The sequence below is a fragment of the Nicotiana tomentosiformis genome, chromosome 5 (assembly GCF_000390325.3).
Source record: "Nicotiana tomentosiformis chromosome 5, ASM39032v3, whole genome shotgun sequence".
NCBI lineage: Eukaryota > Viridiplantae > Streptophyta > Magnoliopsida > Solanales > Solanaceae > Nicotiana > Nicotiana tomentosiformis.
In genome coordinates this window covers 14,851,619-14,870,185 of record NC_090816.1, presented here as the reverse complement: position 1 = coordinate 14,870,185, position 18,567 = coordinate 14,851,619, and the positions used below count along the sequence as shown (strand labels likewise).

General features: G+C 36.8%; 2 protein-coding genes across 3 annotated transcripts; both read left to right on the top strand.

The window, feature by feature from the left end:
* The first annotated feature begins 281 nt into the window (after positions 1-281).
* Positions 282-5,658, top strand: LOC104108001 (uncharacterized). 2 transcript variants are annotated; one of them, XM_009616955.3, is made up of 3 exons: positions 282-690; positions 2,998-3,749; positions 5,164-5,658. In XM_009616955.3, the coding sequence occupies exons 1-3, from the start codon at positions 385-387 to the stop codon at positions 5,555-5,557; spliced, it is 1,452 nt and encodes a 483-aa protein (XP_009615250.1). In that variant the 5' UTR covers positions 282-384; the 3' UTR covers positions 5,558-5,658. The 2 variants fall into 2 exon arrangements, with proteins under 2 accessions (XP_009615250.1, XP_009615251.1); XM_009616956.4 differs by having other exon boundaries at positions 367-526.
* Positions 5,659-9,186: 3,528 nt separating this feature from the next.
* LOC104108002 (uncharacterized) lies at positions 9,187-9,537 on the top strand. Its single transcript, XM_009616957.1, has one exon. It carries the CDS (start codon positions 9,187-9,189, stop codon positions 9,535-9,537), a length of 351 nt encoding a protein of 116 aa, XP_009615252.1.
* Positions 9,538-18,567: the final 9,030 nt, after the last annotated feature.

Here is an 18,567-nt window from a genome sequence, read left to right as displayed (position 1 = left end):
ACATTATTATTAAAAAGAAAAATATTTATGGATACAATAATAGTAAAAGAAAAAAAGTAACCATAAAAAGATAATAAGATAACCGAAATAAAAATAACAACCGATAATACTAAAAATCTGCATATAATAACACTTCACTATAAAAATTAAATATTTTCGAAATTAAATTTTATATTCTGTTATAATATATATTTTTTATAACAGTAATTCATTATAACATCAAAAATATCTTAAACACACAAGTTTATTATAAGCAATCATTTATTACCAACATTTCCCGATTCACGTCTTTTGATTCTCAGACAAAAAACGGTGGCTAAGCCAAGTCAACAACCTCAACCGTTCATAATCTGCTTACCCCTTTTCATTTTTTCCTCCAAAAAAATGGTGGAGCTAAAGAACCTACGATCAGACACGTTAACACTTGTACTTGTAAATCTTGCTAGTATAATGGAGAAAGCTGATGAATCTTTATTACCTGGAGTTTACAAAGAAGTTGGCAAAGATTTACATACTGACCCAACTGGTCTTGGTTCTTTAACTCTTTTCAGATCATTAATTCAGTGTCTTTGTTATCCTTTAGCTGCATATCTTGCTGCTCGTTATAACAGAGCTCATGTTATTGCTATTGGTGCTTTTCTTTGGTCTGCTGCCACTTTCCTTTGTGCTATCTCCTCTACTTTTACTCAGGTCAATAATTTAATTCTCTATATATGGTGTTCAAATAGAGAAATGAGTCATAACCCAGTTGATAATTTATGAAACTAGTGTTGTTTTTGGGGTTTTCTTGGTTTATTTGTGTTAGGGACAAATTCAGAATTTGAATTTGATATGTTGCCCTTTAGGGTCTTACCATTGAACCTATCAATATTTATTTTTTTCAGACATACATATCTGTATTGATTGCTATTTAAAACTGCGCTTTGCTTGAGCCGGGAGTGTGTATCAGAAACAAACTCTCTACCTTCACAAGGTATAAGGCTGCATACACACTACTGAGGCAAATCCAAAATTTAAAGTTTATGAGTTCCTATTTAAAGTTTAAAGTTCTACAAGGTAGTGGTTAGACCAACTATGTTGTACGGAGCAGAGTGTTGTCCAGTCAAAAACTCCCATGTCCAGCACATGAAAGTAGCTGAAATGAGGATGTTGAGATGGATGCGTGGACATACTAGGTTGGATAGAATTAGGAATGAAGTTATTCGGGACAAGGTGGGAGTGGCCCCTGTAGAGGCAAAGATGCGTGAGGCGAGGTTGAGATGGTTCAGACATGTTAAGAGGAGAAGCACATATGCCCCAGTCAGGAGATGTGAGAGGTTGGCCTTGGGAGGTGAGAGAAGGGGTAGAGGTAGGTCAAAGAAGTATTGAGGAGAGGTGATCAGGCGGGACATGGCGCAACTTGAGCTAACCGAGGACATGACCTTAGATAGAAGGGGGTGGAGGTTGAAAATTAGGGTAGAATGTTAGTAGGTAGTCGTGCGTTTCCCCTTTGTCTTCTATAGTTCCATAGTATTAGTGCTAGTACGGTACCCTTTTTTTTCCTTAGTTTGCTATATTCACATGTGTGCCATCGGTAATTCCATAGTTTGCTGGCAATACTTCGTTCAAATTCTCGTTTGTTGCCTTGGATTTAGTTTTCTAAATATATTGTCTTGCTATTACTTGTTATAGGTACCTCTTTCATATTCTTTGTTGCTATCTTTGATTTAGTTTTCTAATTATTTGTCTTGTTATTACTTGCTATCAGGGCTTCTTTCACTTTCTTTAGCCGATGGTCTATCGGAAACAGTCTCTCTGCCCTGCCAGTGTAGGGGTAAAGCTGCGTGCATCCTACCCTCCCCAGACCCCACTTGTGGAATTATACTGGGTTGTTGTTGTTGTTGTTGGGTTCCTATAGCAGTCTTAAGTAAATATACAATAAGTATCTGGGTTCATAATCAAATATTTATGGATATTTAGTTGGTTTTTAATGCATATACAGGGTATGTGCAAAAGCTACTAGGTTCACGGAAACTCACATGTGATAGGCTGGATCCGCCCCCGACACACTACCCTTCCCAGACCTTACTTGTGGGATTATACTGGGTTGTTGATGTTGTTGTATGTATCTGTATTGAATTTAAGAAATGATTTCTTAAAAATGTTTTAAAATTAGGGAAGTAAAAAAATAAAGAGGTTTTTGTTTTTTGCAGATTGGTGTTGTTGGGAATTACTTATCTGATGGCATTGCACTAAAATGTGAGGAATTGCAGAAATGGACTTTATTTTGTTAGAAATGGAAAGTTTGAGGCAAGAGGTTTCTGTGTGTGTGTGTGTTGGGGGGGGGGGGGTATGGGTTTCTATGTTTTTGTATAAGGGTTATGTGTGGAGAGTGTAATAACTTGATATTAATTGAATGTTATCTCTTGTTTATTATGAGCTAATGACAACAAGACTGCCAGAGTTAAGCCTAAAGGAAAATTCTTTTCTTTTTTGATAAGTTGCATTTAGGAATTTATCCTTTTGAATATTAGTTATCTTTGTTGTGATGCTACCGAAAATGCTACCGAGTTAAATTTCAAGTGTGGATATATTAGTTATCATTGAGGATGTTCTAATGTATATACTGATGATCTCTGGATATGTTTAAGAAGTTATTGTTTATTTTGGTCAAGCATTTTCCGTCTCTCAAAATCTTCTTTTTGGTCTTCTAGTCGTTGTGGAAAATAAATTCGCTTAGACTCTTGTTGTTTTTCTCTCTTCAAAGTTCAGACAATATATGATGAAAATGATTGCACCTTGACATGGTAGAGGGACAAGCAGGTTGAAATCATTGTAGATTATTAGCATTTTTTAGTTCTTCAGATGATTGTAGTCTCCATCTTCTGAACAGGAAAATACGCATTTGTTGCCCTTCTGGTTCTGGTGCTCTTAAATGAAGCATGATAATAGAAGTCTTATCTTTCTGGAATTTGAGCTGTATGGTTACAGTCTGAGCAATCTAATGTTGTTTGACAGATAGCAATTTCTAGAGGATTGAATGGAATAGGACTTGCCATAGTCGTGCCAGCGATCCAATCTCTAGTTGCTGACTCAACTAATGAAAGTAACCGTGGTACAGCTTTCGGATGGCTACAACTAACTGCAAATTTTGGCTCCACTCTTGGAGGGGCAATATCTGTGCTGTTAGCCGAAACATCATTCATGGGAATCCACGGCTGGAGAATCTCGTTCCATCTGGTTGGTATAATAAGTGTTGCTGTTGGAATTTTGGTCCGTCTCTTTGCCATCGATCCCCGCTTTCTTGACAATGATGGCGATGCAAAAGATCAACCTCCACAGCGACCTTTTCAAGAAGAAGTGGGAGAACTGCTAAAAGAAGCAAAAGCAGTTATCAAAGTTCCCTCGTTCCAATTACTTATTGCCCAAGGGATTTCTGGGTCATTCCCCTGGTCGTCATTGTCATTCGCCCCTATGTGGTTGGAGCTTATTGGCTTCTCTCACAAGACAACAGCCCTCCTTTGGACTTTGTTTAATGTTGCTAGCTCGCTTGGTGGATTGTTTGGAGGAATAATGGGGGATGTACTAGCCAAGCGCCTTCCTAATTCTGGTAGAATTATTTTAGCTCAGATAAGCTCTGGCTCGGCAGTTCCTTTAGCTGCAATTCTACTGCTGTTATTGCCTTATGATCCCTCAACAGCTTTGATGCATGGTTTTGTCATGCTCGTCATGGGATTAATGATATCGTGGAATGCTCCAGCAGCTAACAAGTATGTCTCCTTTGATCCACTTTATCATTTGTTAGAAAATATGGAATGTCAGACAACATGAAACTAGTAACTAAATAATAGCATAGTACTAACACTAGTATCTAAACAAACTATGAATTGACTTCACGTAGTCATATAATCTCACGACATGCGCTTGAGCTGAATTTAATCTGGAAGTTGCCGTATATGGACATCCTTGTGAAGTTGTGATTCCAAATTTTGAACTAATTGATAAATGAAACCTATTAGAATGCTGCATTGCTTCTCATCTCCTCTTCCAACTTTTTTTTTCCCTTTCAAATGTCACGATTGGCTCTAGCTTTATCTGCTCCAAAAAAATTCTCTTTGTAGCTCATTTTGATGTTCAGCGAAAGGTGACATATAGTGAGACTTAAGGATTGAGTCATTTCCTAAAGCAGATGTTGATCTCTAGGCCTGGGGAAATTTCCTAGTCCTACTTTGGGAAGTGCAGTTTCAGTATGGATTTTGGATCAAGTCTGAAATCTTTCTTTTTTTCTTCTCTAACTAAAATTTGAGAAGTGGAGCCTTGGCGTAACTGGTAAAGTTACTGCCATGTAACAAGGAGGTCATGGGTTCGAGCCGTGAAAATATCTTCTTACAGAAATGCATGGTAAGACTGTGTACAATAGACCCTTGTGGTCCGGTCCTTCCCCGGACCCCGCGCATAGCGGGAGCTTAGTGCACCGGGGTGCCCTTGTTTTCTAACTAAAATTTGAATCATCTCTAACTAAATTAGAAAGAATCTAGAGACAGAATTTGGTTCATGATTTAAGCTCCAAAGCAAAAACTTCTTCTGAAACAGTTTACCCCAAGATTTCATCTCACATACAGTGGCTTACACATAAACAACATTGCCGCTGTTACCTTTTAAGTCATCTCCAGCTCTACCATATATGCTGTAATTTAAATTCATACTTAATATGCGATTTATCTCAGAACACTCGAGAGATCAATCTAGCTTCTTTTATTTTTGCGCTTCTGCATGACTTTTTTGTTTATTCATCTTTTTCATCAAACTATTACTAGGTAGGGTAAGGTCTACGTACACACTACCTTTTTCGGACCCCACTTGTGGGATTAGTATGTTGTTGTTGTTTGTCCTTTTCAAAATTCCATATTACGTCTTTGCGTTGTGGTTAAGTTTTCTCGTGTAGACAATTTGTGAAATATGTGTGCGCAGCGGAGGTGCTAAGTAGCACATGTAGGTGCATTCACAATACTTCTATGGCTAACAGCAAAAATGATTCTGCGCGACATCTTAGAGTTGGTCTTTCTCGATTTACTTCGTTACAATCTGTTACATTTTGCCTCTCCTACTGCGTAACTTCATTGTTGAAGCCTTTACAGATAGTGAAATTTTCGCTAAAAGTACTCATCTTTCATTTGTATGCAGTCCAATATTTGCAGAGATAGTTCCTGAGAGATCTCGAACAAGCATTTATGCTCTGGATCGTTCTTTTGAGAACATAATATCATCATTTGCTCCTCCACTGGTTGGCATTTTGGCTCAACAAGTTTTTGGTTTTAAACCAATTCCAAAGGGATCAACAGGCTCAGAGGAAATTGAAACAGATAGACAGAATGCTGCCTCACTAGCCAAGGCACTCTACGCTGCAATAGGCATTCCAATTGCGCTTTGTTGCTTCTTCTATTCCTTTCTCTATTGCACATATCCGCGAGATAGGGATCGTGCCAGGTTGCAACAGACTGAGGAAATGGACAATTCTCCATCTGAGGAACGACAAGCCTTACTTGAGAACGAGCAAAGACTTCTTTCAGTTAGTTGAATACTCTGACAAAATTTCATACATATTTATATATGTACATAGAATCCAACATATGCAGAAACACACTTCTTCCGAATGAAACTCCTCTCCATTTTCTATTATCTCCATTTTCGTAAGTTCCTACTTTGATGACGGACACATGTTATAGTATACAATTAATGGTTAAGATTTAGTAACTAAAGAAAGAATTCATAACCATGGTTAGAATAATAAATGTTCCATATAATTGCTCCCAAATATTTTGGTAATTCCACAATTCTAGTGCACATTATATCTTTTCTAAATACATTCTAAAAAGTTTCTGTCTTTCCTAGAGCACTTTTTGTGCGTATTTTCCTATATTTAATTATTAGCTGCGAATTCTTTATCCTTGTGAGAAGTAAAGTATTACTTACTTACATAATTTTTGTGTTTTTAGGTCATCTTTAATTGATTCTTGTACCGTTTCCATTGATATCTAATTTTAAAAGATAACGACATTTTTGTAGGAATGCATTTTGGCATTAGAGGAGACAACTCGATGGAAATTTGAATATCAGAATCTTCTTAGGCTTTTTATTATTTTATAAAAAATGTTTTTATTATTTTTAAGTTTCTATTATCGGGTGTTGGAGTTTACTTCTAACATTTCTCATGTTTGAATGAGAATATGTAAGAAGATCTCGCAAGAAAGTACTCTCTCCGGTCCATTTTAAATAATTTTTTTTTTGCTCTTTTCATATATATTAAGAAATTCATCTTTTAGCATTAATTAACAATGAAATTGACTATATTAACCTTAATTTGCTCATTGAAAAATATAACAAACTACTCATAAGTTCTTTACTCCAAAGACAACATTGGAAAGAAGAAGTTAATTCCTTCTTGATATCTGGAAAAATCAAATGTTGTGGACCATAAAAAAAATTAAAAAATCACTTAAAGTGGACCGAAGAGAGTCTGGGGCAAAACTAGAAGCCCGGCTACGGGTTCGGCAGAATCCACTAATTTTTGCTCAAACAGTGTATTTGCGTTAAAATTTTCATTAGATATGTAAAAATATTAAATTTAGAATACAGTTATCGGCACTTGAAATCGCAATTCTAAAATCCAAAACCCATAAAATTGAAATCTTGACTCCGCCTCCGGAGAGAGTAGCAAAGATAGAACAAGGATGAATAATTTGCGGCTAATTAATAAATATAGGAAAATCCGCACTAAAAAAAAGGCAGAGTAGAAAAAAGAGAGAAACTTTTAAAATGTATTTAGAAAAGAATTAATGTGCAGGTAAAATTGTGGAATCGACAAAATATTGAGGAGCAATTATATGGAATTAGCCATTAATCTTAGCTAACTCAATCTTAGCCACTAATCTTATCCCTCATCCATATAGGAACTTTAGAAATTGGAGACAATAGGAAATGGAATTAGATCAAGTTTACATACGATAACAATTAATTTTCATAACATACCTGGCCTGTATAATAATTTTTGAAAAAATAACTAAATACCATCGTTATCATTATTTAAATTACAATAATAATATAAATAGTTTTTACACTACCAGCCCGTACCGCCATAGTAATAGGTGCAAAAACAGCCAAATAGTTCCCCGCACTCTCCACTTATATGATTATTTCCAGAACGTTCTGCACAATAATTGTTGCAGTTTTCGTCGAAAAGACACCATCCATAATCATTAGAACCATCCTCTACAATGTTCTTACCTTCGACTTCTGTCAATTCTGCATCCAAAAACAAAGAAAATGGAAAAAATAAAATAAGAAATAGCCTGATTTACAACAAGTAATTAAAAAATAATCATAATTTCAAAATTAAATAAAATTTAACTACTTTTTCATGTAAAGATAATATCTGAACAAAAATACCTTTAAAAATCCGAAAATATTTTTGCATAATATGTCGGAGTTCGAATTTTTTACATATAAGACTCCAGCATAATGTACAGAAGTTCCAACATAATATGCTAAAAGTTTATACGCAGGAACTCCATAATCCAACATATTATGCTGAAACTTTCTGTGTTTCAGCTAGGGTATTTTTGTCCAGATTTTATCTCTGTATAAAATAGTGGTTATTTTTCAATGACTTTACAAACACCGACAATTTTTCGATTACGAGTCCGAAAATTGGCTAGCCCATGCTATTTTCACAAAGTAAAATTAACAACTACGAAAATTCTTTTTTATACCTCAGAATTAAGCAGTTATATGATTCAAAGTAAATAAAGTGCGAGATTTCATCATATATTTAGTAATAATTTTTGCATCGATATCAAATCAAACTCATAGAAATAAACAAGCAATCACCTAGTGATGCAAAGGCTAAAATCAAACAGATCAGAAGGACAAAAAGTCGTGATGTAGTCATTATTTCTTCTTCTGGTTGAAGAGAATGTTTCTAAATGTATTGTATGTATAAGATAAGATAGTTTAAGCTTTCTCTCAGATATTAAACCAATACTTAAAAAATTAAAGTCTAATTAATTCTTCTAATCTTCCGTTTCAGTTAATTTAATGTGACTCCAAGTTTCATCGGTTTTGGAACAATTAAGACATACTGTATGATTTAAAAGAATAATAATATGAGAATGTGAAACATTACCATTTACCTCAGTGGATACAGCCCACAGAAAGAAAATAGGCAGTAGTAAAATCTTGTGAGACACTGCTGACTATAGTACAAAAAATTCAGATAAGAAATATGAGGCATTAACCTTCGTTTTTCTTTAAAAAATGTAGCCTTAATAAGTCTACGTAAAGACGAACCTAAAATTTAAAATTCATGAGTTCGATATTCTAGTTATTCTAAGTTAGTAGTTTTAAATTAGTAATTTTTATATATTCTATGAATTTTTTAAGACAAATATTAGGTTTGAACTAAATTGAAGGATGGGTTCGGCCAAAACAATAATCGGCATTCTAGCTCCGCCCCGTTTATACGGAGTAACTAAAAAGACAAAAAAAAGGTCATCTAACGATTGTACTTGATATTTTTTGTTTTCAAAAGACTCTTAAAACAAAGAAACAACAATTTCTGTCAAATCTCAATCAAACCTTCTATCCCAATGGCCAACTCCTTATTCCCATGCAAATAACCATAAATCTTTTTTATATTGTCACAAACCTTTCTGTTTCTCAATTCCTGTTACATCCACCGCTCCTCGGTCTCGCATGGAGGAGCGGATTTTACCTGCCGGAAACAATAACAACAACAATAATAACAAATTTTCTTCGACAACATCGCTCCCGCTAGCTCTCCCACCGGACCGATCATCGGACACCTACATTGTCCAAATTCCTAGAGATCAAATTTATCGTATACCACCACCAGAAAATACAAAAATCGTGGAAAGTCATCGTAAACCTAATAATAATTATCAAAGCAATAGGAAATTTGGATGTTGTTGTTGGATCCTATTAGGGTTACTTATATTTGGTATCATTATTGGTGTTATAATTTCGGTTATTCACATGTTGTATATCCCTAAATGTCCTAATTTTTCTATTATTGGTATCGATCTCAAGAATGTTACGGACCCTATTAGTCATGGCCATGCCCAAAAAAATCAACGTCAGCAACATTCAAGGTTCGAGATTGATATGAAAGTGAAAAATATAAATGAAAGAATGGATGTTTCATTTGGTGAAGGGAAAGAAGGGAAAGCTACTCTTATTTTCAAGAAACATGATATTGGACAAGGGAAATATCCATCAATTTCACAAAAAGCTGAGGTTTCTAATAATATTCATCTTAATCTTGATTTTGGTTCTAATGGAAAATTGCCTGGTGATATTATGAAAAGCCTTGAAGATGAGAAGAAGCCAATAATAATGACGTTGATGATTCATGCGAAAATGGAGATTAAGAGTTGGGTTAAAAATATGAAGAAAGATTTGACCATTACTTGTGATTTTGACGTGGAAGGGTTGACAAAGAAATCCAAGATTTTAGCCAATGAGTGTATAACGGATTTCTAATATGTAAAAAATAACAAGTGAAAGGGAAATTTAACAGAAATCCATTATCTTAATGGTTAAGAAGCATGAATTTTCATTATCATGCAATACTTATATTACTATTATTGTTGTAAAATTATGCCTTCTTTCTTCTCTATTTATATTCATTTTTTGACTCATTTATCTCCACCTAATTTTCTAAATTCTTTTCCAATTTGGGTGTCATTTCTTGTATGATTGATTACCTCATTTTACTTCTACAATGGAAAGTGTAAAACATTCTCCTTTTTATTTTTTTATTTTTTAAAAGCATTGCACAATTGCTCCTCTCACAGGAATCAGGATGGAAAGTATAAATCATTGCACAATTGCTCCTCTCACAATTAGCTAGCTAGCCGATCATGTGCTAGAAGTCTATGCTGGCATTTCAATAGGTCAAACAAGTCCGTTGGCAAGTCTGTAGGCGCTATTGACTTCTTCTTATATCGTGTTCGTGAAAGTTATTCCCTTAGTTCTATCTACCACCTTTTCTCCTTACTCCTTACAGCTTTTTTCAAAGGAAAAAAAAGGGGGTCGATTTAGGCTCCTTCCCTTCCACTGCATAGCCGCACTAGCAGTTACTACGAGCTCTCTGTCCCATTTTTATTCAGCTTGATAATGTTTTAAGCATAGTGTACTTTAGAACTTGAGATTTTAGATGGAAGGAAAAATGATGAGTTGTTCCTTTTTTTCCTCAAAAGATTGACCATATGACAATGTCTTTAAATTTTAAGTGATATGCTTCGTTTCGCTGCATTGTTTATTGAGTCGTTTTCTGTTTTCAGTTTCTTCTTTATGTGTTTGGTTTTAAAGGAATGAGCTAAATTAATTATATCTTTTTACAAGAGATCTTTATTTTTACAAATAAGATATCTGAAAATAATACAAAAGAGATTTTTGCAGGGTCATTTATATTTTTTCTATTTAAATTATAAGTAGGCATAGGAGACCATTTCATCCACACGGAAAAGTCATGGTTCATGCCTCTCTTTTTCCTCTAAAGAAAAAAGTTTTTTCATAATAATTGTCATAGTTCACTATATTTAAGTTACTTACAAAATAATACATAAATCCAGTTGAAATATTTAGTTGAACTATCATTTTTAGAGGCATAATATTTTCTGTTAAATTTGGTTGTGTTCAATTCCCCTCTGGTGAAGAAGACTATAAATCTACTCTGCCACATTAAAAAAGTTAGGGGTTGATAGCATTTTACCTCTTTTTGCCATGTTCTTCTTCTCTATTTATGATAGAAGTTGTAATGTTATGTACAAATAGTATCCAGCCTTGGATAGTCAAGGTTGAAATAATTACATAAAATTTTAATGGTTTAGTCAGTTTTCTCTTGTAATCTAGAACTAGAAGGTGGAATGCTCGAACCTGTATAAGTAATAAAATCTTGGGCTTTTTTCACTTTTAGACGGCGTCAATAACTATTTAAAAGTGATAATCGAAAAAGTGTATAAAATTTGTATTATATATATATATATATATATATATATATATATATATATACACAAAAAATTAAACAAAAAATATATATATTTGGACTATTATTTTGAGAGCGGCTATATAGTGTCATTTTTCCTAAACTCTTGGGCCAACATTAACTGTGAGCCCAAACTATTTGGGTCAGGGCCCAAATTAGATGAAAAGAAAAGTCAGTTCTTAGGGTTTAGCTGTAATGTAGTTATTGGAGGGCAACACAATTTGTGCTGGAAATCGGGGTGTGGTGAGATGGTTCGGATTCCTTAATCTTTAATTAAAATTTTAGATTCGATTACCGAAAATGACCTCTTGGTATGCAGTGTTCTTTTTTTCTTTTTCTTTTTTTTTCCGCGTGTCCAATATGGATTTATATTATCTATATTAAGTAATGCTAAGCTGCATCACTACAAAAGATGAGTGATCTTCTACTAGTGGCAATTCTTGAAAAGTAAAAATCACAGTTTATGACCAAAATGAGGGACTGAATTAAAAAGACATGCCTGTTCTGATACAAAGTAGTTAGAACCTAAAAGATCATCGTACAAATTATTGCAGCACATCTGAGGGACGTTGTCATTTTTGAAAAAATAAGTATTGCTCCAACATAATTTCTCCTCTTTACAGAATACTCCTCTCACCTCAATTTATGTAGCGGTATTTGATTGATGTAGAGTTTTAAAAGGATTAAATGAACTTTTAAAACTTATAGCTAAAACAAGATATAGCAATTTGGAGGTGCATATTTCCTTTTGTCGTTTCCGTAGTTTTTTGTCATTACCGTTGTGATTTTGCTTTATTGAGCCGAGAATCTTCCAGAAATAACTTTTTTACCTTCATAAGGAAGAGATAAGGACTGGTACATACTATGCTCCCTAGACCCCACTTGTAAGAATATACTGGGTATGTGATTGTTTTTGTTATATTTCCTTTTTTGTTGTGGGTGCAGTGGAAAACAGACAAGGAATGGATGGTCAAGGTAAAAAGCTAGGAATAAATGCTTACATACATATACACAAGACACACAAGTAGGATACGAATTAATGCTCATTCATTGAATGTTTTGAAATTCCTTGTCACTAAAGTCGAATATGGAATATCTACCACTCTATCTTTCTTTAATTAATAAAGGATCTAGGCTTTTCATTTTGGCACCTTTTTCTCAAATTGATTCACTTTAAACCAACTTTTATTTTGTATTGCTAACCAGTTTAACTGCCCAACTGCAAAACTACCTGAATTTCCTCAAATTAAAGTTCAAAGAGGGATCTAAATTACGGTTGAAATTCTAGAGACAAATCCATTTAATGGAAAAAGAAGAAGAAGAAAGAAAAGATTGAGTTGCGTACATTCCTCAAAATTGAAGGATGAAGATCAAGGTATAGGAAGTCCTGAAAAATGTTATAAGTATAGTTTGGACTTGAGACGAAGCAATATATAAACGCCCCGAAACAACTATGAGAGATTAAACTTCATAGGCTAACATCAATAGTATTTTCTTGCTTTTTTATTAATATTATTATCTAGGGGTGACAAATGAGCGGTTTGTGCTGATTTTCGACAGGTCAAAATGGGCTAAGTTAATAAATGGGCGGGTCGACCCGTCCAAAATTTACTTGGGCTGAGATGGGTTGGGAAGATGAGTTAAAATTTTGGATCATAACCGAACACGCATAACTCTTATCAAGCTTTAATTAATGTGTGTTATTTTTTTTTTATGGATTATTTAACTATCAAGTAAGATTTTTTTTTCTTTTGATATGGTCATATATAACATATCAAATAAAAAAAGAATTATTTTAAAAATATTTTAGTAAAACTACTCATGGATATTTTTGAGCTAAAAATTAGTCCAACTTTAAATGGGTTGAAATGGGTTGGATCAAGATAGGTTGAGTTCAACAAATGGCCCAAACTTGGGCGGGTTGGATGGGTCAAAATTGAATTGGGCTCAAATTACCACCCCTATTATTATCGGTTGTTTCTTTTGCTTTATTATTCTTTTTCAATAATATTGTGACTACGCCTTTGAGCCGAGGGTCTATCGGAATCGTCTCTCCACCTTCACAAGGTAAGGGTAAGGTTGCGTACACATTATCCTGCCCAGACTCCACCTATGGGATCACACTGAGTTTGTTATTGTTGTTAAAATTCCTTCAAAAGTTTCTTTTAATTATTTTACTACAGAATAATAACCTTATATATTTAAGGGTAGCAAAGGGGCAGGTCGGATCGGATATGGGTTGGGTCGAAAACAGGTAATAAAAAAATGGATAAATTATCCGACCCGACCCATATTTAATACGGATAGAAAATTGGTTAACCGACAGATAATATGGATGACTTCTTGAATATGATTACTTTTGGGAGAAATCCAAGTCTCCCAAACTTGAAGAACTCCCAATCTGAGTCTTTACAAATGTAAAAAGTTGAACTCATTAGTTATCCATTGATTATCCATTTTCTAAGTGGATAATATAGTTGTATACGGCTAAAACCGGGCCCACCCAATTTTACTGTATGACCGAGACCGGGAGTTTGCATCGAAAGACGACTCCAAAGTGGATCGGATCGAGGCATGAAGACAAGGTACTGAGATCGAAATTCGAGGCACCTGCCAAGATCGAGGCCAGCAGCAATCGAGACCAAACAAGACAGGCATCGAGCAATACCGAAGATAGCGTAATAACGAAAAAGCGAGATATCCGCGACTGATCGAAGATCATGGCGAAAATCTCGGAACAGATCGAATCAAGAACGGTTATTTAGTTAATCATGGAATTTCCTTTTGTAATTAGAATTGTACCATATATAGAATTCCTCTACTATATAATGGGGGTTCTAACCATTTGTAGAGAATGGAGAAAAAAGCAATATAATTTTCTTTCTCGCTCACGCTCTTGTTCTTCAGCTTATCGTACTTTTGTTGTCCTTGCATCCACCAGTTCGGGGGTATTACAACTCAAGTGCTGAGTTATATTCAAACACTGGTTTGATTTGTCTTATAGTTCAATTCCATCTTTAATCTTCATATTTATCAATTGGTATTATGTGAAATTACGTATCCTTAAATCCATATTATAAGCTTAATTGTTATCCATTTTCGAGGGTAAATAGTTTGGCGCCCACCGTGGGGCTAAGGATAATAGTGATTGCTAAATACTTATTTCAATAACACACACACTACTTTACGCTTATTTTTGTAAGTGTTTTTGTTTTGAGGAAAAAACATGTCAAACTCACAAACGACACCCGCACAGGGTGACGATGATTTCGGATTTCACGGGGAGAACGACAATATAGCTGCCTCAGGAATCCAGGTGCCTCAGGCTGATCTCGAGGGAGTACCAATTGCAAACCCCATCGGCGTCAAATCACATATCGCCCTAAATACAAATTTGGGCGCTGATCCCGAAGGTAGCGTACGCAGAGAAGGTCGATCTGGTAGTCGTGGTACGCAGGGCGGAAGAGATGGTGGAGTCAGCCTCCAATTGATATTTGAAATGTTACAGTCTCAACAAGCCGCTATAGCGCAACTACAAAATCAACATCGAGTGCCGAGTGGGGTAGAACCAGAAGTCGTCCACAGGACTGAGCTAGTGCCAGAAAGGTTGAATGCCAATGAATCGGGGGCTGACCCCATCATTATGAAAATGCTCGAGGAGCTCACTAAACTAATTGAAATGGGAGAAAAGAAAATCTAGGCAAATGATAAGAAAGTAGAGACATATAACTCCCGGGTTGACCAAATACCGGGGGCGCCACCAATTTTAAAAGGTATGGACTCGAAGAAGTTCATGCAGAAGCCGTTCCCCCTAAGTGCGGCTCCGAAGCCCATTCCGAAGAAATTCCCCATCCCAGAAATCCCCAAGTACAATGGGACCACCGATCCAAAATAGCATGTCACCTCCTATACATGTGCGATAAAAGGAAATGATTTAGAAGATGATGAGATCGAATTGGTTCTACTAAAGAAATTTGGAGAAACTCTATCGAAGGGGGCAATGATATGGTATCACAATCTGCTACCTAATTCCATCGATTCCTTCGCCATGCTTGCAGACTCTTTCGTAAAGGCACACGCCAGAGCAATAAAGGTTGCGACTAGGAAGTCGGACCTCTTCAAGGTAAAACAGAAAGATAACAAAATATTGAGGGAGTTCGTATCTCGGTTCCAGATGGAACGCATGGAACTACCACCAGTCACAGACGAATGGGTTGTTCAAGCTTTTACTCAAGGTTTGAACGATCGGAGTTCGGTGGCCTCACGACAACTAAAGTAGAATTTAATTGAATACCCAGCGGTAACCTGGGCCGATGTACATAATCGATACCAGTCGAAGATCATGGTCGAGGATGATCAATTAAAGACCCCTTCCGGTTCCGCTTATCCGGTCAGGCCCATTGGAAGAACAGAGAACCTCGGTCGAATAGAGATCGATATCAACCATACAATGCAGATCGTAGAAACAGCAGCCCAGGACGCAATCCCATCCTAAATAATTGAAGGAACGATCGAGGACAGAGATCTCGAGGGCTCATGAGCAAAAACGGTTTCGGTAAACGTGCCGATCCCACAAAGGCACCACGATTATCAAAATACAACTTCAGCATCGACGCATCAGGTATTGTGTCGGCCATTGTGAGAATCAAAGAAACTAGATGGCACAGGCCCCTACAGACCGATCTATCCCAAAGGAACCCCAATCAAATATGTAAATACCATACTACACATGGTCACAGAACCGAACACTGCAAACAACTAAGGGAGGAGGTGGCCCGTCTATTCAATGAGGGTCACCTTCGAGCGTTCTTAAGCGACCGAGCTAAAACTCATTTTAGAGACAAGGATGCAAACAGGAAAAACGAACAGGAAGAACCATAACACGTGATTCATATGATCGTTGGTAGGATCGATATTCCACAAGGGCCCGTTTTCAAATGCACTAAGGTATCGATCACCGAGGAATAACGAACTCGAGACTATGTACCAGGAGGCACTTTATCATTCAATGATGAGGAAGAAGAAGGGATCTCACAACCCCACACTGATGCATTGGCAATCTCTATCCGTATAAATAAAATTCAGGTTGAATGTGTTTTAATTGATCCAAGAAGCTCAGCCAATATTATTCGATCGAGGGTTGTGGAGCAGCTCGGCCTACATGATCAGATCTTGCCAGCAGCTCAAGTTCTCAATGGTTTCAATATGGAAAATGAAACGACTAAAGGAGAAATAATTTTACCAGTAAATATAGCTGGGACTATTCAAAAAACCAAGTTCCATGTGATCGAAGGCGATATGAGATACAACGCCGTGTTCGGAAGACCCTGGATTCACATTATGAGGGCAGTCCCTTCAACACTTCACCAAATGCTGAAGTTCCCAACACCAGATGGAATAAAAATGGTGTACGGGGAACAACACACTGCCAAAGAGATGTTCGCGATCGACGAAGTGATACTGATATCGGCACTTTCGTCAACAAAAGGATCGGAGTCCAAAGGAAAACAGGAAGCTAAATAGCAACCACAACTGCCAGCCTTGACTCAATCGGAGAAGCAGGGAACAGACGGGGACGATGATCATTGGATCCCTTGATCCTTCATAATCCTTGAAGATTCCGATGCCACCAAATTGACGGTCGAGGAGCTAGGGCAGGTCGTACTGATCGGGCATCTACCCGACCGAAATGTATACCTGGGAACGGGGTTAACCCCCGATATCAAGGAAAAACCCATTGAATTTTTTATCAATAATATGGATTATTTTGCTTGGTCTCATTTATATATGATAGGGATCCCACCGAAAATTGCTACACATCGACTAAGCTTGGACCCGAAGTTTCGCCCGGTAAAACAAAAGAGAAGACCCCAGTCCGAGGTAAAACATGCATTCATCAAGGACGAGGTAACCAAACTTCTAAAAATAGGATCCATTCGGGAGGTAAAATATCCCGAATGGTTAGCAAACATAGTCTTAGTCCCTAAAAAGGGAAATAAACTTAGGATGTGCATAGATTATAAAGATTTAAACAAAGCATGTCCTAATGACTCTTTTCCTCAGCCGAATATCGATCGTATGATCGATGCCACGGCCGGCCACGAGATCCTTAGTTTTCTCGATGCATACTCCGGGTACAATCAAATACAAATGAACCCGGAGGATCAGGAAAAGACTTTGTTCATCACTAAGTACGACACCTATTGTCATAATGTAATGCCGTTTGTACTAAAAATTGCTGGTGCCACTTATCAACGCTTAGTAAATTGAATGTTCAAAGAACAAATAGGTAAGTCAATGGAAGTTTATATTGACGATATGCTAGTTAAGTCCCTGTGAGCAGAGTACCATTTGAGACATTTGTAGGAGACCTTCGATATACTAAGGAAATACAATATGAAACTCAATCGGGAGAAGTGTGCATTCGGGGTCGGTTCGGGCAAGTTCCTCAACTTTATGGTATCAAATCGGGGTATTGAAATGAACCCCGTAAGATCAAGGCGATCGAAGACATCACAGTCGTGGATAATATTAAGGCCATACAAAGATTAACAGGGCACATAGCCGCCGTAGGCCGATTCATCTCAAAGTCTTCAGATAGAAGTCACAAGTTCTTCTCACTACTCGAAAAAAAGAACAATTTTGCATGGACCCCGAAATTCCAACAAGCATTGGAAGAGTTAAAGCAGTACCTCTCGAGCCCGCCACTGCTTCATACTCCGAAAGAAGACGAGCAACTCTACTTGTACTTAGCAGTCTCGGAAATCGCGGTAAGTGGAGTCCTAGTTCGAGAAGAGTAAGGTACGCAATTTACTATTTACTACATTAGTCGAACTCTAGGCGAGGCCGAGACCCGGTACCCATACTTAGAAAAATTGGCGCTTGCCCTAATAAGCGCTTTTAGGAAATTAAAACCTTATTTTCAATGTCACCTAATTTGTGTGGTGACCACTTATCCTCTTTGCAATATTTTGCATAAGCTCGAACTCTCGGGCCGATTGGCCAAATGGGTCGTCGAAATCAGCGGATACGATATCGAGTATCAACCCCGAACGGCCATCAAGTCTCAAATCTTAGCAGACTTCATGGCCAACTTTACACCAGCCCTCGTACCTGAGGTCGAAAATGAACTATTATTAAAATCGGGTACAACATCGGGGGTGTGGATCCTATTCACAGACGGCGCTTCGAACGTGAGGGGGTTCGGGCTAGGCATCTTTTTGAAGTTTCCCACAGGTAATACAATTAGACAGTCTATCAAAACTATCAAGTTAACTAACAACGAGACTGAGTATGAGGCCATGATTGCAGGTCTCGAGCTAGCTAAGAATTTGGGAGCAGAAGTCATCGAAGCCAAATGTGACTCCTTACTTGAGGTAAACCAAGTCAACGGAACCTTCGAGGTTCGAGACGATCGAATGCAGAGATACTTGGATATATTACAGGTGACACTACATCGGTTTCAAGAATATACCCTACAATATATACCTCAAGAGCAAAACAGCGAAGCCGATGCCCTTGCA

Bases quoted from the DNA above. Each gene is read 5' to 3' on its own strand.
- LOC104108001 (XM_009616955.3), top strand. From the start codon at position 385: ATGGTGGAGCTAAAGAACCTACGATCAGACACGTTAACACTTGTACTT. The intron at 691-2,997 runs GTCAATAATTTA...GTTGTTTGACAG, and splicing joins TCTCCTCTACTTTTACTCAG to ATAGCAATTTCTAGAGGATT. The intron at 3,750-5,163 runs GTATGTCTCCTT...ATTTGTATGCAG, and splicing joins AATGCTCCAGCAGCTAACAA to TCCAATATTTGCAGAGATAG.
- LOC104108002 (XM_009616957.1), top strand. From the start codon at position 9,187: ATGGATGTTTCATTTGGTGAAGGGAAAGAAGGGAAAGCTACTCTTATT.